This window comes from Notamacropus eugenii, chromosome 6 (genome assembly GCF_028372415.1).
Source record: "Notamacropus eugenii isolate mMacEug1 chromosome 6, mMacEug1.pri_v2, whole genome shotgun sequence".
Classification (NCBI taxonomy): Eukaryota; Metazoa; Chordata; class Mammalia; order Diprotodontia; family Macropodidae; genus Notamacropus; species Notamacropus eugenii.
In genome coordinates, this window is record NC_092877.1 from 140,277,841 (window position 1) to 140,305,341 (window position 27,501).

Consider the following 27,501-nt stretch of genomic DNA (forward strand, 5'->3'; position numbering starts at 1 on the left):
AGAAAGGTACAGTAATGTATTGTTGGTGGAGGTATGAATTGGTCTAACCATGGTAGGGGAAGAAGGGGAGGATTGGAATTTTTTTCACTAAATTATACATACACTTTGGCCTAGAGATAGCACTATCTGTTCTATTCTTCCTCCTCATTCCAACCTACCATTTCCTAGTTCTCTCAAGGCTTCACTCCAGTCTTTGCCTCTCTCCCTTTCAAAGCTGGACTCTTGGTTAGTCAGTTGAAGTATCCACAGTCCCCTACTATTGAACTCTGTCTCTTTGACAAAACCCAAACTGGATTACCCTCACCTTCTCCATACCTCCTTACATGTCATGATAAAAGCCATCCTCACTATAAATTTAGGTTATCTGCCAAGTAGCCTGGTATCATTTGGGTTCAGTTCTCAGACCCTGTCAATCTACCCTTCTCTCTCAGCACTTTTATAGGGATTATTAATCCACTTAATACTCCAACTGCTATCATTGCTTCAACCAACATTATCACTTCCAATCCTAATGTTTCTCTGGAGCTCCTACTTTGTATCATCACCTCTAATTCAACATATCTAAATATGAACTTACCATCTGGACCCTAAAACTCATTCCTCCTCTAATATTCCTATTTCTTTCATGTTACTTCTTCTTCCAGTCTGTTAAAATGGTAATTTGTAGCTATCGTCCCTCATCCTCTCACAACTAACCAGTCAATTCCTATCAATTCATTCATAGCCATGTCTCATATCTATCCTCTTCCCATTTCCACTGTAGTTACTTTATCTCAAAATCACAGAATAACAGAAATGAAAAGGACCTCAGAAGCCATCTAGTCCACCTGAACCAAGTCACCTGAACAAGAATTCTCTCTACAAAATACTTAACAAGTGGTTATCCAGCTTGAAAACTTCCAAGTAAGCCCAGTTCATTTTGGAATTGGCAAGGTTTTTTTCCTTATATAAAACCCATATTTGCTTCTCTGAAACTTATAATCATCACTCCTCATTTTGCCCTCTGAGTCTAAGTAAAACAAGTCTAATCCTTCTCCCATGTGACAATCCTTCGAATACTTGAAGATACATTATCCTTACCCCCTTATAAGTCTTTTCTGTTCTAGGTTAAATAAACACCTCCAGCACTTTCAGCTTATTGTCACATGGCATGAAGACAAAAGATTTTATCACCCTGGTCTCTCTCCTCTTGATGTTCTCCAGTTTATCAATCTCCTTCTTAAAATGTGGCACCAAGCAATGAATTGAAATGCTCTAGATGTGATCTGACTAGGACAGAGTACAATGGGATGAATACCTCTCTTGTTCTGCAAATTATACCTCTCTTCAAGTATCCTAAGATCATGGATCTCCTTTCCTATCTACACCTAAGTTCTTGGTACCTGTTTGGGTACAGTCAAAACTGCAACTTTGAGCCCCCAATATAGGAATCTCTGCCTGAACAAGTCAAATGACACATGAATTAATGGAAATAGGTACTTAACTAAATCAAAAATCAAGGTAATAACATGGCAGTGAATCAGGTAGCAAGTACTTTTTGTACCTATACCCATACAACTAAAATAGCTTGCAGATTAGTTTCCCTGCCTGTTGTCCTTGTCCCCTTCCAGTTCAGCCTGAAAACTACCACCAGATTAATTTTACCCAACATTTCTTTGATTAAACTACTCCCCTGCTCTTAAATTTTCAATTGCTAGAAGAATGAAGTTCAAACAGTCTGGAATTTAAGATCCCCCACACTCTGGCCCCAAGCTAATTATCTAGTTTTATCTTCTAGTTCATCTAACGTTGGTCTACTGGTCTAATATACCTACTCTACTTACTGTTGCTTTAAACATAAATACTAAGGCACCTGCTACTTTCCATGACTCGAAAGGAAACCACAAGTTTCAGTTCAAGACCCATTCAGTTCCTCAGTGTCCCCAACACAGTAAGAGAAGGATGCAGTCTGTTTAAATTCACAGGAAGGTGTAAGAAAATCACTTACCTAAGGAGTCTGAGCTTCAGCTTGGTACAGCAGGTAATGATACCAGTCCTTCTAGGAAATGAAGCTCAAGGCTGTCAGGACCTGTGCCTCTTCCATCATCTGCAAAATGCAGAGACAAGGATTGAACTTAATGGCCTTCAACGTCCCTTCCAGTTCTAAATCTACAATCCTGTGATCCTCTTTTCTCTTGTTTCTACCCCAGAACCACACCAGCATGTTCCAGCTCATATCCAGGCCCTCTGGTCTGTCTTTGTGGCCACAATTTCTTCCTGTACTTTGTCTCTCTGTCTCTGTTTCTCCTTCTCTCTCTCTATCCCTACTCCGTCTCTGTCCCTCTCTCTCTCCCTCTTTCTGTCTCTCTCTCCTTCTCTCTCTTGACTATATCTACCAGCTATTACAACTCCATGTTTCACCATTACTTGGTCCATCAGACTCTTGTTACCCTTTTAAGCACAGGGAACATGCCTAGTCAGACTAAGTGCTGAGTGATATTGCTATTTGGTGAATATGGAGAAATAGCTATAAAGAATTGCCCCCAGTGATTAAGGGTCTCCCTGACTGAAGAATCATGGGAAATGAAGTCCACTATGTCTTTCTTACCCTTTTTGTTTGTCATAACACACCATTGGTTCGTATTAAGTATGTAGTCCACTAAAACTCCCAGATATTTTTCAGAACTATTGTTTAGATATATATCTCCCATTAATTGTTTGTAAAGTCAATCATTTGAACCCAAGGGTAAGACTTTACATTTACTTTTATTAAATTTCATCTTATTAGATTTTACCCAACATTTTAACCTGTCAATGTTTTTCTAGATCCTGACTCTGTCATCCAACATAACTCACATCTGGACAACTAGAATAGCTTCCAAATTAGTTTCCCTGCCCCCTTCCAGTTCAGCCTGCAAACTGCCACTAGATTAATTTTATTCAACCTTTCTTTGATTAAAGTACTCCCTTGCTCAAACTTTCACTTGCTAGCAGAATGAAATCCAAACAGTCTGGTATTTCAGATCCCCCACACTCTGGCCCCAATCTAATTATCTAGCTTATCTTTTAGATTATCTAACATAAGTCCACTGGTCTAACATATCTTCTCTACTTACTATTGCCTTAAACATAAATTATAATTTTTCATCAACTCACCTTGCTCACATTTACCCCTAGATCTTCTAGGTAGGTGCCTCCCTTTATCTCCACCTAGCAAAATCCTTTAAGGATTAAATCCATCCTACCCATCCTTTAAGGCCTAATTTAACTCTCTTACTTCCTGAAGCTTTCCCAAGCCATAACAAGGCTTCCATTCTCTGAATTTATAGCATTCATCATTTACATTCCTCATTTTGCAATTAACTGTATACTGACATCTTTTGTTTTCATTTTTTTCTAAATTCAACATTTATATTTGTCTCCTTAAGTATTCTGTTAGCCCCTTATAAAGCAGGGAGTATGTCACGGTATTTTTATATTTCCCCCAGTACTTAATGCAGCAGCTTGTTTATATAGGCACTGAACACGTTTGCTGATTTTTAACTTGCAAATTGGCTAGCCTGATCCTTTAATATTTTTGTATACAGACATTAAAGGAATTTTCTTTGACTGCATATTTGTTACAAGGATAGGTTAAATAACTGGTAAGTGGTCTAGTGATTGTGTCAGAGCTAGGATTTGAACCCATGTCCTCTTTCTTCACTACAATATAGCATTGTACTAGGAATCAGGAGACATAGATTTTAACCTGGCTATGCCATTAATCAGTTTAGTGACCTTAAGCAAATCATTTCACTTCTCTTGCCTTTAATTTTCTACAATAAGTGGTGTGTACTAGAAGATTTCTAAGGTCTCTTCAAGTTCTAAAATTCTAAGGTACTATGATTCTATTATAACCTGTAGATGGCACTGTAGAAAATGAAGTTGTCCAGCTAGTATTCAGTACAGCTCCCAAAAGAAAAGGGGAGGGGCCAATTCTTTCCAGACTCTACCTATCTCTGCCCACAGGGTCAGCTTGGAGGGAGGACATTTTCCTCCAGTCCTTCCCTCTACCTTTTCACTCCTCCCTTCTTGAGGGATGGAAAATGCCAAAACTAGTAAATGCAACCCAGACTGCTAAAGATAAAAAAAAAAAAAAAGATAAGCTTACAGTTCACTAGGGGTGATATACCACATACACAAAAATCTTTTCCTTAGCTGAAATGGAAAGCTGAGAAACATGAATTCTTAATACCAGTTACTAATCAAATAAATATAATAAGAAAAAGCTTAGAGCCCCCAGTTGGAAAAGGTTCTTCTAACCACTGACCAGTGATTAGAATATATGCTCTAGTTTACATTCTGTAAAAATCCCAGTTAGCCATTATGTTTCTTCTTACTCTTGTCCCATATCAGCAAAATGCAAACATACAGTGTGCAATGTTCAAAGTCAACCTTAGATATTGATAAGAAGCCAAAGTCCACTACAAAACAAGAAGAGCTTACAACAAAGCAAGGAAACATATAAGAAATAGATGCAATAAACTTGGGGGTAAGGCAAAGAAGTAGAGAGGAAGAAAAAACCTTCAGTAGCATTTCCCAGAGTTTTTAAGAGGACAGTCAGTAGCCAAATTTAGTTTAAAGTCTTTAATTCTTAAAAGGAGAGACAGACTCTCGGGTTAGCCTGTCGTGTTCAGTGTGTCATCCTGGACTGCACATTGCAAGATGTCTCCAGGAAAATGACTGCTGTGGTGCTGCCCTAGACCTCTGCTGAAGCTTTACAGCATTGTCTTCCCTAGCTCTAGCTCCCCTCCTCCACCATGCCTTTTTAAAAATCTTCTGCTATATTACAAGTATGAGCAATAAACTCAGTGTAAGCAATAAATCCTCAGAGCATTGGATTACAAAACCCAAATTGCTTACTGAAGACCTGGACTCTGACCCTAGCCTTTGGTCAGGCCAATTTGAGCCCTGTTTACACTGTAATTCTAAAGTTCTCATAAAAATTATTCCTTCACAGGACCTATGTGCTATGGTGGTGAATTCTAGGGGTCTCAGCAGGGATATTTCAATGAACTATTACTCTGTAGAAGTAATACTGAAAGAGCAACTCATGCTGATCTTGGGCATGGGTACTGAGAGACAGCCCAATTGAGAGGCTGCTAGGAAGCCTATACTGAGCTGCCATTGGAAGCAGTAAATATGATCAATATTCAAAATAAATAAACATTTATTAAGTACCTAATATGTACAAGCACTATACTAAGCGCTGGAGAATACAAATAAGAAAAAGATAGTCCCTGCCCTCAGAAAGCTTACAAAATCTATTGGGGAAAGACAATACATAAAATGACGCTAAAAAATTGGGGAAAAGAGTTACCAGCAGGTACCTGACATGGGGGCATGATGTTCAATGGAGTGGAAACCAAGTGGAGGCATTGATAAAAAAATGGAGAATTACCTGCCAAGTTCAGAACCGTCTATAAAGCAAAGCTTTGGGAGATTCTTATCGTCTACCCTTCAGCCTTCCAATCAGAGGAGAGAGGCAACTGAGGGAGTTGTGCTGAGTATCAAAAACTGAGCCACTTACTATTGTGATGAGATGTCAGGTGTCAATTTATCCTGAAAGAGGCTTGAAGCGGAGTGGAAACCAAGCTGATGATAGAGGATCATTGGGAAAAGAAGAGTATCAGGGTAAGGGGGCTTTCAACAACCATCTTTTAGATCCCCAATGACTAACAATGAAGAAAAGGGAAAGAGGCAAGGCAGAGCCTATTATACTCTAGAAGGAGAAAAATCACAATTGTCAGCCAGGAAAACTATGGAAGTTAGAGGTGCAAAAGTTTGGGTGGGCAGTCAATCCAATTACAGCAGCCTGATCCTCAGATTCCAAACCATGAGGGTGAGACCTTAGGAAAGAGGATGACAATCATAAATAAATTTGCTAGGCATGAATTGTTCCTAATAATTAGTACTACTGTCTGTAGGGCACACCACAGAGAGGGGTCTGGCCAGTTCCCTGTGCACCCACTTATCTGTCACGTCAAACCTGTATTTTTGTTTCCACTGTTTTCATTCCTACTCTAGTCCTAAATACTTCTTGCCCAGCTTTCCTGCGGAAAATGACAAAGGTTTCCAATTTCTATACTACTCTGCTATCTCTGGAATGAATGCTGCTAGTATCTGTAAGTAAATGTGCAGTTTTAAAAGCAAAAACAAAAGGGAGGACTTAACATTACAGAACTTTTAAAACTAATCCTGGTCTTCTAGGTAATTAGAACTTTTACAGCTTTTCCCTGTAGAATCTTACCTCCTGATCTTTCTTAAAATTATCCTCCCTGGGGGGAGGAGCCAAGATGGCCGAGTAGAAAGACACACGTATGCTAGCTCTGAACCCACAGCCCATAAAATATCTGTAAAGAAGAACTCCCAACAAATTCTGGAGCAGCAGAAGCCACAGAACAATAGAGTGGACGAGATTTCTGTTCCAGAGAGACCTGAAAACCTGACATGAAAGGTCCATCGCATCCGGACCCGGAGCTGAGCCCAGCCCTGCCTTGGCCATGCAGAACCAAGAGGAGCAGATCCAAGCAGGCTTCAGGGATGGAATCACCAGCAGCCGCGCAAGTCCCTCCACCCACAGGTGACAAGAGTTGGTGAAAGGGTCTCTTTGGCAGGTCGAGAGGGGAGTGAGGTGTCTCCATAACTCAGGCCCCCTTGGGAGGCAGCAGCAGAGGCAGCAGCAGACAGGGGCTCCCCAAGCAGGCAGGAGCTCAGATCCATTGTTGAAGGTCTCCACATAAACCCCCTGAGGGAACTGAGCCCTGTGCAGCGGCCCTGCCCCCACCTGAGCACCAGAACTTAATCTCACACTGAACAGCAGCCCCGCCCCCGCCCAAAGCCCTGAGGATGGGAAGCAGCATTTGAATCTCAGTCCCCAAGTGCTGGCTGGGTGGATCTGAAAGCATGGTGGGGGTGGAAAGAAAACTCAGAAGTCAAGTCACTGGCTGGGAAAATGCCCAGAAAAGGGAAAAAAAATAAGACTATAGAAGGTTACTTTCTTGGTGAAGAGATAATTCCTCCCTTCCTTTCTGATGAGGAAGAACAATGCTTACCATCAGGGAAAGACACAGAAGTCAAGGCTTCTGTATCCCACACATCCAAAATAAATATTTAATGGGCTCAGGCCATGGAAGAGCTCAAAAAGGATTTTGAAAATCAAGTTAGAGAGGTGGAGGAAAAACTGGGAAGAGAAATGAGAGAGATGAAAGAAAAGCATGAAAAGCAGGTCAACACCTTGCTAAAGGAGACCCAAAAAAATGCTGAAGAAAATAAAACCTTGAAAAATAGGCTAACTCAATTGGTAAAAGAGGTTCAAAAAGCCAATGAGAAGAAGAATGCTTTAAAAAGCAGAATTAGTCAAATGGAAAAGGAGGTCCAAAAGCTCACTGAAGAAAATAGTTCTTTAAGAATTAGAATGGAATAGATGGAGGCTAATGACTTTATGAGAAACCAAGAAATCACAAAACAAAACCAAAAGAATGAAAAAATGGAAGATAATGTGAACTATCTCATTGGAAAAACAACTGACCTGGAAAATAGATCCAGGAGAGACAATTTAAAAATTATGGGACTACCTGAAAGCCATGATCAAAAAAAGAGCCTAGATATCATCTTTCATGAAATTATAAAGAAAAACTGCCCTGAGATTCTAGAACCAGAGGGCAAAATAAATATTGAAAGAATCCACCAATCACCACCTGAAAGAGATCCAAAAAGAGAAACTCCTAGGAACATTGTGGCCACATTCCAGAGTTCCCTGGTCAAGGAGAAAATATTGCAAGCAACTAGAAAGAAACAATTCAAGTACTGTGGAAATACAATCAGGATAACACAAGATCTAGCAGCTTCTACATTAAGGGATTGAAGGGCATGGAATAGAATATTCCAGAAGTCAAAGGAACTAGGACTAAAACCAAGAATCACCTACCCAGCAAAACTGAGTATAATACTTCAGGGGAAAAATTGGTCTTTCAATAAAATAGAGGACTTTCAAGCATTCTTGATGAAAAGACCAGAGCTGACAAGAAAATTTGACTTCCAAACACAAGAATGAAGAGAAACATGAAAAGGTAAACAGCAAAGAGCAGTCATAAGGGACTTACTAAAGTTGAACTATTACATTCCTATATGGAAAGAAAATATTTGTAACACTTGACACTTTTCAGTATCTGGGTAGTGGGTAGGATTATACACACACACACAGGCACACACAGAGACAGAGAGCACAGAGTGAATTGAATAGGATGGGATCATATCTTAAAAAAATGAAATTAAGTGGTGAGAGAGAAATATATCAGGACGAATAAGGGAGAAATGGAATGGGGCAAATTATCTCTCATAAAAGAGGCAAGCAAAAGACTTCTTAGTGGAGGGGAAAAGAAGGGAGGTGAGAGAAAAACATGAAGTCTACTCTCATCACATTTGACTAAAGGAAGGAATAAAATGCACACTCATTTTGGTATGAAAACCTATCTTACAATACAGAAAAGTGGGGGAGAAGGGGATAATCAGGGTGGGGGGGACGATGGAAGGGAGGGCAGTGGGAGGAGGGAGCAATTTGAAGTCAACACTCTTGGGGAGAGACAGGATCAAAAGAGAGAATAGAAGCAATGGGGGGCAGAATAGGATGGAGGGAAATATAGTTAGTCTTATACAACACGACTATTATGGAAGTCAATTGCAAAACTACACAGATATGGCCTATATTGAATTGCTTGCCTTCCAAAGGGAATGGGTAGGGAGGGAGGGATGAAGAGAAGTTGGAACTCAAAGTTTTAGGAACCAGCGTCGAATATTGTTCTTGCTACTAGGAAATAAGAAATACAGGTAAAGGGGTATAGAAAGTTATCTGGCCTTACAGGACAAAAGAGAAGATGGGGACAAGGGAAGGGAGGGATGATAGAAGAGAGGGCAGATCGGTGATAGGGGCAATTAGAATGCTTGGTGTTTTGGGGTGGGGGGAAGGGACAAATGGGGAGAATATTTGGAACCCAAAATTTTGTGAAAATGAATGTTAAAAGTTAAATAAATTAATTAAAAAATAAAAATAAAATAAATTATCCTCCCTGGAGCAAAGAAGTAACTAACTTAGGGCAATCAATGTTCATTCCCAAGCCATCAACCTCCTGAAAAATATATTTGCTCCCATCCCCTATCCCACCTCTTCCTGGTCTTCCTCGGACCCTGCATTGTCTCACCCCTCTCCTGGAACCCACCTTCCACTATGATGGTCTCACCGAACTCCTACCTGCCCCATTCCATATCCCCTTGATTCTTCTTGGAGTTGCCCAACAAGAAGACCATCAAATCTCATATCCATGTGTTGCTTCTTCACCTCCTCCCCAAGACTATCCAGTACAAATGTATTACATTTCCATTTCTTCCAAAGGGTTAACTGCCTGACAGGACTAACTAGGGCAAATTGTCATCTGCACCCCATCTCATCCTTCTAGGAATTGTCCAATGAGACTGGAGGGGACACCATGGTATGGGAAAAGCACCGACTTTGCAGACAGAAGATAGCTTCAATCCCCATCTCTAACACAATACCTTTTTGTTCACAGCAAGTCAGCTTCCCTGGGTTTCATTTTCTTGATTTGTAAACTGAAGGGATTAGAATAGATGGCCTTTGGGGCCCCTACAAGCTCTAGAGCTATCTAGATCACTGGATGGAAAACAAACATGAAATTTTCCTATGTACCCCTCAACTTTGCCTTAGCCTCTTCACAGCAGTTTTTCATTACTACTTGTCTTCTGTACTACCACCCACAACTTTTCCCCAAATGCCAGAATTCCCAGTTAGGGTACTGCCCTTGAGTCAGCAACCCAAAGCTTCTCTGAGTTATATATGAGATCACATTCCTAGGTTTTTGACTTAGGTAGATTCAAATTGCCAAGACTTCCAGGATTTTCACTTCTCCTGGAATGTGTTTCCTGGCCACATCTCACCTATAGATAGGTGTATTGTGTCTACTGAGGCAGGTATTTTCCTATCCAATCCCAAAAGCTTCTTCCCATAGGGTTGACACCAACTAGCAAAGACCTTACAGCTGCCTTCCCAGAAGTCTCTGTAATTCTAAGCCCTTGGAAATGCTAACATGAGAAGACACTTTTCTATCTGGCCTCAAAAGATTCCTCCCATGCTGACCTGACATTACCTTCTTCCCTCTTTCAACCCATTCATTCCACTCTGCCTTAATTGGTTTGCCAGAAGTAAATTAGCAAGCCAGTTGTAATAGCTTAGCTTTAGGTGAAACTTGATTTCTCTAGATTAGAATCTAAGACTAGTGGTACTCTAGGTCCACCCAAAGGAATGGTTTTCTAAGAATCCTATTATTACAGGTTGATAATAATTTTTAACTATACAGAAATAATGAAGACTAAAATTTTGAGAACTCTACCCAATGTATAAGTCTTAGGTGTCTGAGGACTTTATTAGAGATTAGAGCTGTCCAAAATTGGAATAGGCTTCTTGGAGAGGTAATAGACTCCCCATCAATGGAGGTCTTCTGGTACTGTCTGGACGACCATTTGTCAGGAATTTGTCAAAAAGCAAGAGTTCTTAACCTGGGATCTATGAACTTTCTAAAAATACACTTTGAAAACATATCTTTGCCTTTGTATTCCTGTGTATTTTATTTTATGTATTTAAATATATTATTCATAGGGTCCATGGTCTTCACCAACCTGCCATAGGAGTTGGTGATACAAAACAGATTAAGGACTCTTTTCAGAGAGCAGTAGTTTGTCCTCAGAGTTTGTACTGTGGTCCTCAGACCCTTGAGGGTTCCTGAAACCCTTTCAAGGGGTACACAAAGTCAAAACTATTTTCATAATAATATTAAGATGCTATTTTCCTATTAAAATATACCCCCTTTTCCAACTACATATTTGTATTCAGCCAATCTTTAACCTAACTAAAACAACATATCACAATAGATCAAATGCACAAGCATATATGAGAATCTAGCTGTCTTCCGTTAAACCAGACATTAAAGATATGCAAAACAATGTCATTATTCTCACTAAATTGTGTTTTGGAAAATAGTTGTTTTTCTTAGGAAATGTTATTTAAGCTAATATGCAATGGGGTTATTATTGTTATTTTTAAATAAATATTTTAATGTTATCCCCTTTAATTTCTACTACAATAAGTATCAAAGATATGGCACACATTAAAGAAAAGCTCTTTGGAGTATTCAAAAATGTTTAAAAGTATAAAGGACTCCTGAGTCCAAGAAGTTTGAGAGCCCAAGCTGCAGAGGGAATTATTTTCGGGTATGAGTTGGACAAAACAGCCATAGAGGTCCCTTCAAAGTTTGGAATTTTGTGATTTAAAAATGAAAATAGCCCCAATCCTGCCAAACCTAAGTGTGGGCATCTTAATCACTGTTTCAGTATGAAGGAATACTACTGACTCAGTTATTATTTTTATTTCCTGTGGCCAAAGAGGTTTTATGAACTAGGTAAAGACCATCAGTGGAACTGCCATTTTGATGAAAGTGCCTTCCTGCATAGATACTGCCCTGGAGTTTTCTAAAAATATAGCAGTTTTTTTCCACCAGAGAAGTAGTCTGACTTGTTCTAGAACCTGGAATAACTTACCTTATTTACTTGTTATTAAAATATTTTCTTTCTGTATCTGAGAGTTTTATTCTTCAGTGTACATAAGCAGTAAAAATATTACTCTGGAAAAAAGGGAAGGTGGAGATAATGCAGATATACACAGCATTAATAAGGGAAAGTTTATTTGCTCATATCATCATACAATTTGTCACATGTCAAATCTTCTTTCAAATAGAAATGAAACCTTGACAAAACAGTTGTCCCTAACTTCCCTTCCTATCCAAACAAGTGAACCAAAATAATCCTCTACCACATTAAACAGCCAACCTAAGGAGGTAGAAAATATGACACTTAGTTCAAGTAAGAGTCACTTTAGTTTTCATGATGGGGTCTCCCACCTCTTGGGGTTTAAGACAGCTTACTAGAAAATTTCGTAGGAACAAGAAAATCGGCAGCAGATGCCACAGCTGTTATCATCCAGTGCCCTCTTGAGGTGAGTCCCCTTTTACATCATATCCCCAAAGGCACTATGATTTGTTGCACTTTGATTAAGTCCAATTCTTTTAAGTATGACCTTTGGTAGTACTCACTTCAATGAAATGCTGACTCACAGACATCCTGTTAAGGATGTAATTACGTACTGGCATCTCCAATTATACACAGATTATAATTTCTTAAAATAAAAGGATCAAATTTTCTTTTGTTTCAGAATGTGAAATCTATGATCATTCAGCCACCTAGCAATTAAAACTTATACTTTAACAGATCAATGGCGCTTTTTATATCTTCTATCCAAAAAAAAAGGTGATGTTTCTTGTTTGTAACGTGCTTCAAACTACCTATACCTATCATATACCTTTGATTGAAAGTAAAAACAAAAGCAAGTAAAAAGTACTCCATTCACCCCTTTCTACTACTATTTCTGCTCTACCAAGAATCTTGCAGCGTTTCCATAGAAAACTGTTACAATTTTAAAAATTAAACCCATTATAGCAGATTCCTTAAAGCTCTCCCCAAAATGTCTGTACATTCAAATTTCTAGTATTTTGTTAGAATGATAGTGCTAGAAACCAAGCTACCCAGGAGATGAAATGGCAGCCTTGACACAAAGAAAAGCAAGATAATGAAACATGGAAGCAGATTATGTATAATAATATAGCATTACCGATGGTTATCTCTTTCTTCCAAGATACATGACCTTTTTGGGAGGGGATTTTTTGGTTAGTTGTTTGATTTTCAGTGAACAGTCTGTAAGTCTAACTGTGGCTGAAGTTTTTGGTGGCTGTTTCAGAATTTGAGACACTTTCTTGGCAGGAAGTTTGGGAAATTGGTAGGAAAGAATGAAAGGACTTAAAAGATTACCACTTTACTAACAAAAGAGTTTAGTTTAGCAAACCCCTGCTATACAATGTACAATTCGGGTTTATTTTTTTCTATTAGGAGGCATAGTAAGAATTTGCTTTCTACCTTGTAGAAAATTTGTTGCACAGCCTTCTACAGAAGGAAAAATATATACTATATATATATATAACATATACATCATATACACATGTTGAGAATAGTTTCATTGTGTGTGTGTGTGTGTGTGTGTGTGTGTGTGTGTGGTTTGTCCTTCATTCTCGAGGAGGACCACAAGATCAGGGAGGTGAAGACATGACTTGCTTTGAATTACATTGGAATGAGGGGGCGATGAGGTGATGGGAACTGGACTCCACTCCTTAATCTTTGTATCTGCAGCACTGAATACATTCATTACCAGACAAATAGGAAGCACCTAATAAGTGCCTGTTGATTGATTCTCTTCTGTCGACTTTTACTATTATAGATCTTTCATTAGAAAATGTCAATGTTCCCCAATTGATACATGGTCAAAAGATATGAACAGACAGTTTTCAGAGAAAGAAATTAAAGCTATCTATAGTTATATGAAAAAAATGCTCTAAATCACTACTGATTAGAGAGATGCAAATCAAAACAACTCTGAGATACCACATTACACCTATCAGATAGGCTAACATGACAAAACAGGAAGATGATCAATGTTGAAGAAGATGTGGGAGAGTTGAAACACTAATTCATTGTTGTGGATCTGTGAGGTGATCCAACCACTCTGGAGAGCAATTTGGAACTATGCCCAAAGGGCTACAAAAATGTGCATATCCTTTGACACAGTAATATCCCAAAGAGATCATAAAAATGGGAAAGGGTCCCCCATGCAAAAATATTTATAGCAGCTCTCTTTATGGTGGCCAAAAACTGGAAATCAAGGGGATGCCCATCAATTAGGGAATGGCTGAATAAGTTGTGGTATATGAATGTAATGGAATACTATTGCGCTATAAGAAATGATGAATAGGAAGACTTCAGAGAGGCCTGGAAAGACTTATATGAACTGATGCTGAGTGAAAGGAGTAGAACCAGGAGAACTTTGTACACAGGCAACAACCACAATATGCGAGGAATTTTTCTGGCAGACTTAGTCCTTCATAGCAATACAAGGACCTAAAAAATTCCCAATGCACTTTTGAGGCAAAATGCCTTCCACATCCAGAGAAAGAACTATGGAATTGGATTGCAGAATGAAGCAAATCATTTTCTTTTGTGCTATGTTTTGTTTTGTTTTATGGTTTCTCCCATACATTTTAATTCTTCTATTCAACATGATTAAGGTGAAATTGTATTTAATAGGAATGTATGTGTAGAACCTACATAAGATTGCACACCGCCCCAGGGAGGGAGTGGGGAGGGAGGAGGAAAGGAAGGGAAGGGCGGGGGAAAAAAATCTAAGATATGTGGAAGTAATTGTAGAACACTGAACACAAATAAAATAATTATTAAAAAAAATAAAATCTAAATGCAAATACTTTCCAAGACTAAATAAAGCAGAATTTAAAAGGTACTTTCAGTTCTATTAAAGAATAGAATAGTATAGGGTATATATTATTTATAACACAATAAAATTGAAATCTCAGTAATGTGTAATGAGATTGATGAGTCATTTATCTGTCTACTCTAGTATATACAAAGCACTGTTCTAGGAACTGAGGAAACACAAACAAAATGAAAAAAATCTCTGCTTTCAGAAATTTGCTATTTCCCCTATCACTAGCTGACATTGTTCTCATCTTTTTCTGAACATCTAGCATACTTTAGCTATACCACAAAATTTGGAAGTCTCATTCATTTTTTAAAAAGAAATATAAGTGATATAAACTTTTTTTAATTTTAAATTGTCATTCTTAAATTATTAGATGCTTCCTAATGAGGAAGAAATAGTCTTTATGTTCCTACAACCACTGATTGCAAATTCATTCCTCAGGCTTCTCTCTAGGTTTATGCTGGCACTTTAGGAAATCCATAGAATTGACAATAACATTTTATGAACAGAATTCCAGTACAATCTAACTTTTACTGGAATATTGATCCATAAAAAAGATGAGATTTTTCTTTTACATTTTTAGGTCATTCTGAAGGTCATCAGAAAAGTTAAAAAATAGTATTTAACAGACTCAATGAACATAGTGTGAGTAACGAAAAATGATAAGAAAACACTAACAATTCTAAATGTCTTATACCTTAAATACTTAGATTTTTGTTTTGGTCACAGCAGACTTGCTTTCTATTCCACAGGGATTTAAAAGTAGAAGGAACCTTAGAGACAGATTTTAATCCACCATACTCATTTTATAAATGAGGAAACTAAAGCTGAAAAATTTTAAGTGACTTGCTATGGTCTTAAGACATAGATCTGAAGAAGTAGGATCTGAACCAAGTTCTTCTGATTTCAGAGCTAGTTTTCTATTATACACCTTATATAACAAGTTAAGTCTTGTAGCCAATTCATAACATCACACTGTGGTTTGGAGTCCTTTAGAAAGGAAAAGAAACTTAGGATTAGTAAATGTCTATTTCTCTAGAAGACATTCCAGTATGGCAAATCAGGGTTTCCTCTAACTACCTTGTTGCACTTAAAAAAGCTGTCACTCACCTCTGATATTCACTCAAGGTGGCAAACTGATATTGCTAAAATGGTGCTTTAAAATCTTCAATTGCTTTCTATTTTCTCTAAGACCGTATAAAATCCGCAGCTACCAGTCCAGTCTTTTGTATTTTATACCTATTATATGTTTTCTGTTCTAGTCAAACAAACTTCAGTTCTTTTCACAAACACGTTCCATTTCCCATCTCTGTACCTTTGCACAAAGTGATTCCCCCATGTCTAGAATGCACTCCCTCCTCACTCACATCCATTAGAATCCTTAGCTTACTTCAAAGCATGGTTCAGGTGCCACTTCCTTCTATTTTCCCAACACTTTGCTCTACTTCCACCTTTTATTACTCCTCTTTCCTTGAATTATTTGTATATTCTTTGTGTTTATATGCCTATTTATGATGTTTTCCTCCCCAGCAGAATGTAAGCTCTTTAAGGTCAGGGATCTTTTTGTCTCTATAAATCTAGTGCTTTATAGTGCTTGAGAATCCTAGGCTTTTAATAAATGGTCTGTTAAATTGAGTGGATCAGTTATCAAGCAGCAAGAAATTATCATCAAGTATTTAGAAGTGCCAGGAATTTGACTAAATGCTAGTAATGTAAATACCATACCTAGTGGTTTGTCAGTAAATGTTTAACAATTATCTGGATGGGGGAGGGGGCATGGAGGGAACGCGGGGGGGGGGGGGGGAATGAAGAAATGTGTATATGGCACACTTAATCTGCATTATTAACATTTTCTCCGTCATTCTCTTAAGACTAGACATTCAACAAAACAATAAATTCAGCCCTGATTTGCAGCATTTGCTAATTTCTGAGGTTGTGAATGCTCACATTGACAATTAAACCGCAGCAATCTGTTAGAACTGGCTCTTGCACATCTCTGCAAATACCTTTGGTAGGAGGTGGCTCCTACCAAATTTTCTAAAACCTCTAACCCTCAGTCCTCAAGCACTTATTTCTACAGAAATGTCATTAATGGGCATATCCTAGTACAAAGTGAAGTTGTCCATAAGCATGTCTAAACCCTCCACAGGAAGGTACAAAGTCACAAAGCCTTACCACCTTGTTAAGCTCATCACTGAAACAGAGCATGGAAAGAATGCTACCTTTGGAATCCTAAATGCTTCTCCATGTATGATCTTCTCTGAACCTGTTTCCTCAGCTGTTAAATAAGTTGGCTGCACTTGAAGGTCCCTTTTCAACTCCAAATCTATGCAACAAGTACCTTCCCTAATCACCACCTCCACACACACATTCCTAGGATGAAGGTTAAAAATTAAAAAAAAGCAGAGCCCAGACAATCCTGTGATCAAAATAGAACATATGTGAAATGAACTTCTTCCTAGGAGCATAATGTCTTTAGTTCTATTTATGCATATTTTAATTTCTTGTATTTGTTTCATTGAAAATCTGTCATCTAATCAGTTTTTCAAAGACTTTTAGTCAGTAATGTACACGCTGACTTGTTTCTTCTTATCCATTTTTCTTTTTTGCAACAACTTATCAATTTTCACTATTAATGTTATACAATAAAGAAATGATAAAAGGACTGGTTTCAGAGAAACTTGGGAAGATGGTGGGAACTTGTGGAGAACTGATACACTGTAAAGCAAGCAGGACCAATAGAACAACTTATACTACAACAACATTACAAAAATGAACAAATTGGAAAGACATAACTCTGATCAATACAACAATCAGGCATGATTCCAGAGGACCTATGATGAACGCTACCCATTGCATGGCAGAGAACTGATAGACTACATATGCACAATGAAATACATAATTTTGGATGTGATAAATATGGGAACTTTACTTGATTACCCATATTTGTTACATGAGGGTTTTTTCTTTTTTTCTCCTTCAGTTTGAGTGGGGAAGTTTGGAGGGAGAAAAGTAAATAAATATTAATTGGAAAAAATTTAATTTTGAAAAATCTTACTGTCAGATAAGTAGTATCTATCTAAAACCATCAGCAAGCATTATCTATAACAAGGATAAGCTAGCAACCTTCCCACTAAGATTAGGGTTGAGGCAAGGATGCCCATTATCACCACTATCATTCAATATCATATTAGAAATGCTAGCTATAGCAGTAAGAGAAGAAAAAGAAATTAAAGGAATTAGAACAGGCAATAAAGAAACAGAACTATCACTCTTTGCAGATGATATAATGGTATAATTAAGAGAATCCTAGAGAATTAACTAAAAAATTAGTTTAGTAATTTACAAATTCAGCAAAGTTGCAGGATATAAAGTAAACCCACATAAGTCATCAACATTTCTAAATATTACCAACACAATTCAGAAGCAAGAAATACAAACAGAAATTCCATTTAAAATAACTGTAGACAATATAAAATACTTGGGAGTCTACCTGTCAAGACAAAACCACGAACTATAAGAACACAAAACACTTTTCACAAAATAAAGTAAGTTCTAAACAACTGGAGAAATATTCGTTGGTAATGAGTAGACCAAGCCAATAAAATAAAAATTACAATTCTACCTAAATTACTTATTCAGTCAGTGCCAAACTAACCAAATCTATCAAACTAATGAAAAAAAATATTTTATAGAGCTAGAAAAAAATAATAAAATTCATCTGGATGAACAAAAGATCAAGAATACCAAGGGAACCAATGTAAAAAAATGTGGAGAGGTAGCCTAGCAGCACCAGATCTCAGACTGTATTACAAAGCAATCATCACCAAAACAATCTGGTACCAGCTAAGACATAGAGTGGTGGACTGGTGGAATAAATTGAGTATGCAATACACAGTAATAAATGACCATAAAAATCTAGTGCTTGATAAATACAAATATCCAAGATTTTGGAACAAGAACTCACTAGTTGACAAAAATTACTGGGAAAACTAGAAAGCAATTTGGTAAAAACCAGGTATAGACAAAGATCTCACACTACATACCAAGATAAAGTCAAAATGGGTACATAAATGATGTGCCCAAATGTCTAAATGAGACATAAAGGGTGACATAAGCATATTAAGGGGAGCGGGAAATATCTTACCTATCAGATCTATAGATTAGAAAAGAATTTATGACAAGTATACAGGAAGGAAAATGGATAATTTTGAGTACATTAAGTTTAAAAATTTTTGCACAAACACATCCAAAGCAGCCAAGATTAGAAGAAAAGCAGAAAATTGGGGTTGAGGGAGAGGTGTGAGAGGGATTTTACAGCAAGTTTCTCTGATAAGAGCATCCTTTCTCAAATATGTAGAGAAATGAGTCAAAACTATAAGAATACCCAACTGATAAATGGTCAAAAGATTTGAATAGGTAATTTTCAGAAGAAAAGCTCTATGTATAGTCACATGAAAAAATGCTCTAAATCACTATTATAGAAATGCAAACTAAAACAACTATGAGGTACCACCTAATGCCTATCCGAAAAAGGAAAATGACAAACGTTGGAAGGGATGTGGAAAAAATGAGACCCTAATGCATTATTGGTGAAACCGATACTGAATCTGTATCCCAAAAAGACTTAAAAAAAAAAAAAAAAGGGAAAGGACCTGATGCAGTTTGGGGTTGCTGGGAAATGTCAGGGTACAGGGGGTCTGCCTGGAAAGAATTGAAGCACTCAAACCTTTTTCATCAAGGGGCAATTTATTGTAAGTCAATAGAATCTGGCAGAATTCCTAATGAATTTTCTTCTCGATGGGGGTGAGACTGATACACACACACACAAAAAAAAAAGGAACAGTGAAAAGATCTGGATAGGATCAAGGACTGGTAAATAGTCCAAGACCAGGGGCAGCAGTGAAAGGGTCTAGATGGTATTAAGGAGTGGTGAATAGCCTGGTGTGGGTCAGGTGCAGATGGTGAAAGGAGTTAAGTGGTCTGGACTGGGTGAAAAGTCACTATGAAAGGACTATTGAGTATCTAGGTGGGCTGGGCTGGGTCAAATGCTTGGGGTGAGATGCCAGGCACTGGGTTGTGTGGGAAAACTCATAGACTGGGTTGCTGAAACATATGGGTCCAGGTTAGACCTATACATACAAACATATTTATAGCAAGTTTTTTATGGTGGCACTGAATTGAATATGGAGGATATGCCCATCAACTGGGGAATGACTGAACAAATTATGGTATATTATTGTAATAGAATATTATCATGCTGTAAGAAATGATGAGAATGGTTTCAGAAAAATCTGAAAAGACATATATGAACTGATACAAAGTGAAGCAAACAGATCCAGAACATTGTACAGAGTACCAGCAATATTGTACTGATGATCAACTGTGAGTGACTTAGCTATTCTCGGCAATACAATTATCCAAGACAAATTCCTAAGGATTTATGATAAAAATTACTATCTACCTCCAGAGAAAGAACTAACAGAGTCTGAATGCAGATTGAAACACTTTTTATTTTACTTTTCCTGAGATTTTTTTTTTTGGTCTGTGTTTTCTTTTACAAAATGGCCAACGTGGAAATTTGTTTTGCATGATTGAACATATATAATCTATATCAAATTGTTTGCCTTCTCAAGGAGAGAAGAAGGGGAGAGGATTTGGATTTCAAAATTTTTTTTTAAATGCTGAATGTTGTTTTTGCATGTAATTGAAAAAAATATTTTTTAAAATCTATTAACTTGGAGTAGAAAAGATATAATAGTTGTAAGAGGCCTGGTACAACAATATATTTTTGCATTGTATTGTATAACCTTTACTTAAACATACCAGGGGCATTCTGATATAGTAAAAGCCCTTGATCAGAAGAGAACTGAAACTGTATTGCTACTTTGACACTTACTAATTGTGTGACCTTGAGTAAGGTGAATTTTACTCTTTCAGTCTTCAAATTTTTTCAACTCGTAAAATACACGTTTCCCAACTTCATGAGGCAATTGTGAGGAAATGTTTTCGTAAATCTTTAAACTGCTAGTGAAAGTTAAGCTGTTATGGTCTACGGGTCCTGGGAACCCTGAAATTCAAGGGCAAAAGGCCTCAAAAGAGTTCAACCCAAGTCTTCTTTCAGAGGTAAGGTTTATTAAAACACTGGTTGAGATGGCGTAATGGTAATTTAAATAGGAAGATCTTTCCCATTCATTAATAGGGCCATGTGACCTGTTAAAAATCACATGGAAGTCTAAGTCACATGTGGTAGGAGGAGCTTGCTGAATGGGTGAAATAGGAAAGGTAGAGTAGAACTGAGAGAAAGTGAGAGCAGTTAGGACAGAAAGAGAGAGGGGCACAGGCAAGGAAACAGCTAGGCTTGTGAGTATTTGTGGGAAGGGGTTAGGGGGAGGCTTGGGAATGGTTTTGTCCCCAGCAGTGATAATGTGTATTTATTTCTTGGCTATTATGATGGATTTGGCTTTCTGGTGTCTGAATAAATGTTTTTCTTCTGCCTTCTATATGGAGAGTCTGTTCTACTTTGCCATTGAATATGCAATGCTGGCATATACTCACAGTCACCACCAGTGCTGCGAACATTACCTTGCCGATCCTTGTGGGTGAGATTTCTAATGAGTCTGTGCTACTAGCCAGATTTTAAGAATCTGAGCAATTGAATGGGGGTAAAATAGACCTTGTATATAGAAAGACTATGGGAAGGTCTGGAGATGTGATCAAGGAGTGGCCAAGTAGTCCGGGGTGACTGGGAGGTACAGAGAAGGGGTCTAGATGGAATTAAGGTTGGCAAGCAGACTGGCCTGGAGTGATCTGGAGGTGACAGACAATGAAGAGTTGGGCTAGTTAAGAGGTAAGAGAGAATTAGAGATTAGGGAAGGGTCAAAGCCACCATACAAAGACTGTTCAAAGCATTATTGGGCCAAGAGCTCCAGGTAAACACCAGAGACTTAATCCTGGCTCCATCAAAGCTACTATTAACAAGGATAACTATGCTGGGGGTAGAAGGGGGAGCAGGAAGGAAGCAGAAGTAGCAAAAAGGGATGGTGGAATGGCATTAGGTAGTATAATGATAATAGCTATCATTTGTGTAATTAAAGGATTGGAAGAAGGGGGTTGTTTTCAGAAACTTGTGATTTTATTTCCCTGTCCACATACCTTTCAGGCTTCCGTCTAGATTAGGGGCTCTTAACTTGTTGGAGCACTTAAAAATATATTTTGAAAGCTGCATTTCAATATAATTGATTTCCTTTGTCTTTCCTCTTTTCTCTTGAAAGACAACTTGGGGTTTACAGGCTATATTTCTTTCTTAAGGACTATGCCTTAAACCCAAATCGCCCTGGCTCTCGCTGATTGGCCAACAATAGGTCCCAGGCCAAACCTCATCTGGCTGTGGTTTGGACCCTGGGGTCTTCTCCACTTTCATTTTTCATTCTGTGCCACCTTTTTTACCTACTTTTAATCACTGAATGGACGCCACCTCGGTCAAACTGAGCCTCGCTAGAAGACCTTAACTCTACAAAGCGGGGATCTCCCCCTCCCCACCCCTCACCCCCCACCCCGGGGCCATCTCCTGGCCCTGGACCTAGAGGACCCCAGAGAAGACAGCCAGGCTACTGACTGCGCACCCGCCCTTCCTTAGGGCCAATTCACTCGCAGGTCGTGACGTCACCTCCATGACGTCACGGCCTCTTTTCACATTCTGGCTTCCTGGGCCTCGCGGAGGCGTGGCACACACACAAACGCAGTTTATGGTTTCATAGAGCCGGGTGGGAGCTCAGGGGAGGTCGAGGCTTCCTCTAGCTTCGTGGGAGAAGGCCGGACGCCTGCGGCCCCACCGCTCCTCGGCACAGAGGCTGAGCCCGGCCAGGGCAGGGTGGACAGGATGGGGAGGGGGCTTGTCCCCGGGCTCCAGCCACCCCCACCCCCCACGACAAGGGCCCCCGGGGACCGTGTCACAGAGGCCCGTGAAGCACGTCGGGGCTCTGCCAAGCGCTGGGGGTTTGAACCTCCACAATCCCGGGGGCAGGCGCTCACCCCACCGCCACCCCGGGAGGACAAGTGGGGACACCCAACAGAGTCCTTCTGTATCTGAGGAGCAAGTGAGGTAAGTTTTACGGATGAAAAAATTAAGAATTAATCATGTGATTAGCTCCTCCGGGCCCCACCGAACTTGAGGCATGTCTACTCCTCTGGGGCTGAAGTGAGGCCCCCTGGGGAGAGGGGGAGAGAAAGGTCCAAAGGTCGGGGCCGAGCCCAGCCCGGGAGGGGAGGGAGCCCCCAAGGAAAGGAGGAAGGGGGTCGAGGCAGGCGGAGGAGAAGCCAGGCCGGAGGAGGGCAGGTGGAGTGTATAGGAACAGCTGCACACGCGCAGAACGAAGAATGTTGGGGGAGGGGAGGGTGTGTAGGGAAAGAACTGCCTCGAGGCGGCCGGAAGTGAAGGCGCGGGGGCACGTCCTCCCCCTCATTCCCCCGCCCCCGCGCGACCGCTCAGACCGACTGCTTCCCGGTCCGGCCTCTTCTTCCCTCCGCGGACGCCTGTGACTGGACAGAACCTCCCCAGTGACGACGGAGCCGCGGGCGTCGGCTACGTCGCCGCATGACTGTGCTTGAGGGGAGGGCCCAAGAAGGGGAGGGGGAGGGGAATTACAGGGGGAGGGGGGCGCGCCTGCGCATTAATCGGAAGGGGGCGGGGAGGGGAAGGGGGTGGGAGGGGAAGGGGGAGGTCCAAGGAAGGGGCGGGGCCCCCGCCAGCCCATCTCAAGCCGAAGAAGGGGCGTGGCCCTCCTCCTCCACTTCCAACTGACCCAAATTTCCCTCACTTCCTGTTTGGAACTACTTCTGTATCCGGGGTCAGCGGCGTTCGGTCCCTCTTCTCGCTAGTTCCCGGTCCGGTTTTCTCTTTCCTTCCTCCCGGAGCTCACCCCGACCTTCTTCTAACCCCGGGGGTTGGAAGAGGGGCAAAGACCGAAGACCCTTCCTCCCCGCTGGGCTCCGGGACCCCAGCCGCCGCTCCGCGGCCGGCGCCCATGGTGAGGGAGGCCGCCGGCCCGGGACCGCGGCGAGCTTCTGCTACGGACGAGGCGGCGTTGGCGGGTGTCGGGCCTCGGGCGCCTCAGCGGCCGCACAGCCGGAGCAGCGGGGCGTCGGCGGCTCCGGTGCGGGTCCCGTCCCGTCCTGGGCGGCCCCCCGCACGCGCTCGCCCGCGGATGGGCCCGCCCGCCCCATAGATGTTGCTGCTGAGGCGGCGGCGGCGGTGGCTGGTCCAGCTGCTGCCCCCCCTGGCCTGCGCCCGGGTCCTCTCGTCCCCTTCGCTGCCGCCCGCTCCCCCGTGCCTCCCCCGCCGCCATGGACAAGATCCTGGAGGGCCTGGTGAGCTCGTCGCACCCGCTGCCGCTCAAGAGGGTGATCGTGCGCAAGGTGGTGGAGTCGGCCGAGAACTGGCTGGACCAGGCGCAGTGCGAGGCCATGTTCGGCCTCACGACCAGGCTCATCCTGGAGGGCCAAGACCCCTTCCAGAGACAGGTGGGACACCAGGTGCTGGAGGCCTACGCCCGCTACCACCGATCGGAGTTCGAGAGCTTCTTCAACAAGAGCTTTGTGCTGGGCCTGCTGCAGCGCGGCTACCGCACGCTGGACAGGAAGGACGTGGCCATCCTGGACTACATCCACAACGGGCTGAAGCTGATCATGAGCTGCCCGTCCGTGCTGGACCTGTTCAGCCTGCTGCAGGTGGAGGTGCTGCGCATGGTGTGCGAGAGGCCGGAGCCGGCGCTTTGTGCGCGGCTCAGCGACCTGCTCGGCGACTTCGTGCAGTGCATCCCCAAGGGGAAGCTGGCGGTGGCCTTCTGCCAGCAGCTGGTCCGCACCATAGGCCACTTCCAGTGCGTGTCCACCCAGGAGAAGGAGCTGCGGGAGTACGTGGCGCAGGTGACCAAAGTCAGCAGCCTGCTGCAGAACATCTGGAAGGCCGAACCCTCCACGCTGCTGCCTTCGCTGCAAGAAGTGTTTGCAAGTATCTCTTCCACTGGTAAGGAGTGTTGTTGTAACGTTCTAATGCAACTATGTATCCGGAGCTCCGGAAGCAAAATGAACCCGTCGGTAGCCTCGTCCAAAGTTCAGGTCAACTCTTGTTTTCTTCGGGTCTCCCGGCGCTTTAGAAATACACTCAAAGCAATGTTTGTTCAGCCTTTAGTCAGCGGGCATAGTGTACCAACACCGCCCTGCCTGGGAGATAACGAAGATGAATAGGTGGTTTTAGAGCTGGAGGTACGGTCAGAGCAGTTTTGGAGGTTCCCCGGAGAAATCCCCGCCTCTCTATTCACGATGGGAGGTGTCTTTTGAAATGGCCTTCAAGGATAGGATTTCCACTGATGGGGAGTTGGGCCATTCAGGGCATTGCAGGAAAGAGTGTATGAATAAAAGTTTGAGGACTGGGAAAGTTCCTGAAACCTAGGAGGATTAGAGAGGACTCTGCTAGTATATAGGGAAGGTAGTGGGAAATGAAAACTAGAAAACTAGAAAAATGAAAACTAGAAAAATAAAATATTGCCATCTCATGAAGGCTTTCCGCTCGCAGCATATTTACTGCTTGTCCCCCATGATATGGAAGGAATGCTCTGCCTCATCTCTGCCTCCTGACTTTTCTCAGCTCTCTTCAAGGCCCTTCTAAAATCCCACCTTCTACTGGAAATCTTTCCAAATCTCTCTTAATTCTAGTGCCTTCCCTCTGTTGACCATTTCCTATTTCTCTTGTATCTAGCTTATCTCTGGACATATGTTTTCCATGTTATATTTGAGCTCCTGGACAGGAACTGCCTTTTGCTATTCTATATACCCAGTGCTTAGGACAGTTCCTGGCACAGAGAAAGCACTTAATAAATACTCATTGACTAGCAAGGAAAAAGTCAAAAGGAATAAAATTTAAAACTAGATGACTTAAGGAGAAACATAGGGAAACCAGAAGCTGGAGGTGATTAGTGGAAGATGAATTTTGTTTTAGAGAAGTTTTAAAACAGTTACTAGGTTATAGGAACATAAATTTAGAGCTGCAAGTTTCCTTAATCCCCATGCAGTCCTGTTTGCCTCCCTTTACAATTGAAAAACCCAAGGCCCAGAAAGTTTGACAGATTTGGCCAACATCATACAGGTAGTGACTGGATTCTCAACCCAGGTTGTCTGACTTTCAACTAGTGTTGTGTCTGTTGTTCCAGGCTCCCCTTTATCAAGAAAACTAGCGGCACTGATCAAGCTTCTTTACCACTTTACCTTTTGCTCAAGTTATTTACGTACTGCCTTGAAGATGTTTTTTCTCTAATTGTTAATGACTCGTTATAATCACAGGGTAAACATTATAGTTAATTCAGTTTCCTTAATGTGATACGTCTCCTATTTCTGTGAGTGTCCTAGACTTTCCAGAAAGTAATCTGTGCCCTTATTCAACCTATCACTGGGATTTTGTTCTATCCATTGCAGTTTTTGTTCTCTAATTTATAGAAGGGGAGAATAAGATTGGGAATATTTAATGATGGGTAGATATATAAATCTTAATAGATAGATAATAGATGGATAGATATCTTAATAGATATATAAATAGATGTTCTTTGGGGAGAATTCTAAAGAATACTATCTACAGATAAGGTGGAAGGAAAAGAGTAAAGTAGGCCTTCTTGGGGTCCTAGACTTCATCAGGAAATCCCTCACCTATGACTCTTCCATTTCTTAGTCTGACCTGGTATTTCCTGTAGTGGAGGTGTTCTTTGGGGTTAGACGCCTGCCCCCACACTAAATTACCTTTGTTTTCCACACCCAGTCTCCACACTCCCATTTGATATGTCATTTAACTATAATTATATACCCTAATTATACTAGTCATGTCTTTTCTGTCTTGTCATCCTCTTGTGCTCAAAACCTTTAATAATTTCCCTTTGCTTACTCGATAAAATTTAATTTTGTAACCTGATATTTAATGTTCTCCTTGCAGTGGCCTCATCTTACCTTTTTAACTTAATGTCCCTTAGCCCTCAACTAAAGTCATTCCCAGATTATTCCTCAAACTTTTCTAATATGGTGACTTTACTTAGGCTCTTCACTCCTTTGGAGTGCCTTCCAGTGAAATCTTACCCATTCTTCAGTATTTTTTCTTTGTAGGAAAGTAGGTATTACCAGATATGACTGACATAAAAATAAAAGGCATTAGCAAAACTTTGAAATGCAGCCTTCTTTCTCTCCTTGCCATCCTTTACCTTCTTTGCTGATTCCCCAGTGGAATGTGATCTCTCCACAGAACTCCCTATATTCATTCATTGCCTGCTTTGATCACTCTGCTTTTGGAAAATTAATTATTCCTGCTTTGGGTAAATTAGTTATTCTTACACTCTTATCTTCCTATTAGGTTGTGTAAATTCTTTGAAAACAAAAGACCATATTTTATTAATCTTCATATCCTAAACATAATGACTGACCAAGTAAATCAATTTACTGATGAATTCCTTTGGTGATTTGTTGAGATAAAGCTGGTAAGAGGAATGCACTCTAGGTTGACATCCTAAATCAGCTTTTAGTGACTGCTAGACATTTAGAAGTGGGGGTCTGTTTTTTTGCCTTGGCTCCTCTCAAATCATATTACTTGATGAGAACTGTAATCATCTAAATCTATGTAAAACACTTTATCACCACTTACATGGTAAGAAAAAAATGGGATATCATAATTTTATGAATGGTGATGTTACATTTTATGCTGCATGTCTACCTGTTCAGTTTTTTAGTTATGCCTGATTCTTTGTGACCCTGGTTGGGGTTTTCTTGTCAAAGATACTGGAGTGGTTTGCTATTTCTTTCTTGAGCTTATTTCATAGATGAGGAAACTGAGGCAAACAGGGTTACTTACACAAGCTCACACAGCTAGTAAGTGTCTGAGGCCATATTTGAACTCCCACCTTCCTGGCTCTAGACCAGGGCTCTCTCTACTTCAAATTTAGCCTGACTACTAATTAAGATTGTCACGTTTTTTTCAGAGTATCTTTAAATTATCATTTTAA

The 27,501-nt window shown here is 40.7% G+C and overlaps 1 protein-coding gene and 1 long non-coding RNA gene across 5 annotated transcripts in view; one reads left to right on the forward strand and one right to left on the reverse strand.

Moving 5' to 3' along the window:
* The window catches only part of LOC140511889 (uncharacterized), a 75,974-nt gene extending 73,580 nt beyond the window's left edge, over window positions 1–2,394 (reverse strand). Inside the window, exon 1 of the long non-coding RNA XR_011969702.1 lies at window positions 1,988–2,394. This is a non-coding gene — a long non-coding RNA (uncharacterized lncRNA). The remainder of the gene's footprint in view (window positions 1–1,987) is intronic.
* USP38 (ubiquitin specific peptidase 38) overlaps window positions 1–27,501 on the forward strand; it is a 58,981-nt gene that overhangs the window by 2,204 nt on the left and 29,276 nt on the right. The window contains exon 1 of one of the 4 annotated variants that reach the window (XM_072621136.1): window positions 22,280–22,568. The exons of 1 other annotated variant lie outside the window; for it this stretch is intronic. Coding sequence is in view for 2 of the 3 variants with exons in the window: in XM_072621135.1 (XP_072477236.1) it covers window positions 23,810–24,491 (682 nt within the window). In the remaining variant the exon portion in view is untranslated. Of the gene's footprint in view, window positions 1–22,279; window positions 22,569–23,197; window positions 24,492–27,501 lie in introns of those variants that run through there. 2 more of the 4 variants (XM_072621135.1, XM_072621134.1) reach the window with 2 other exon arrangements.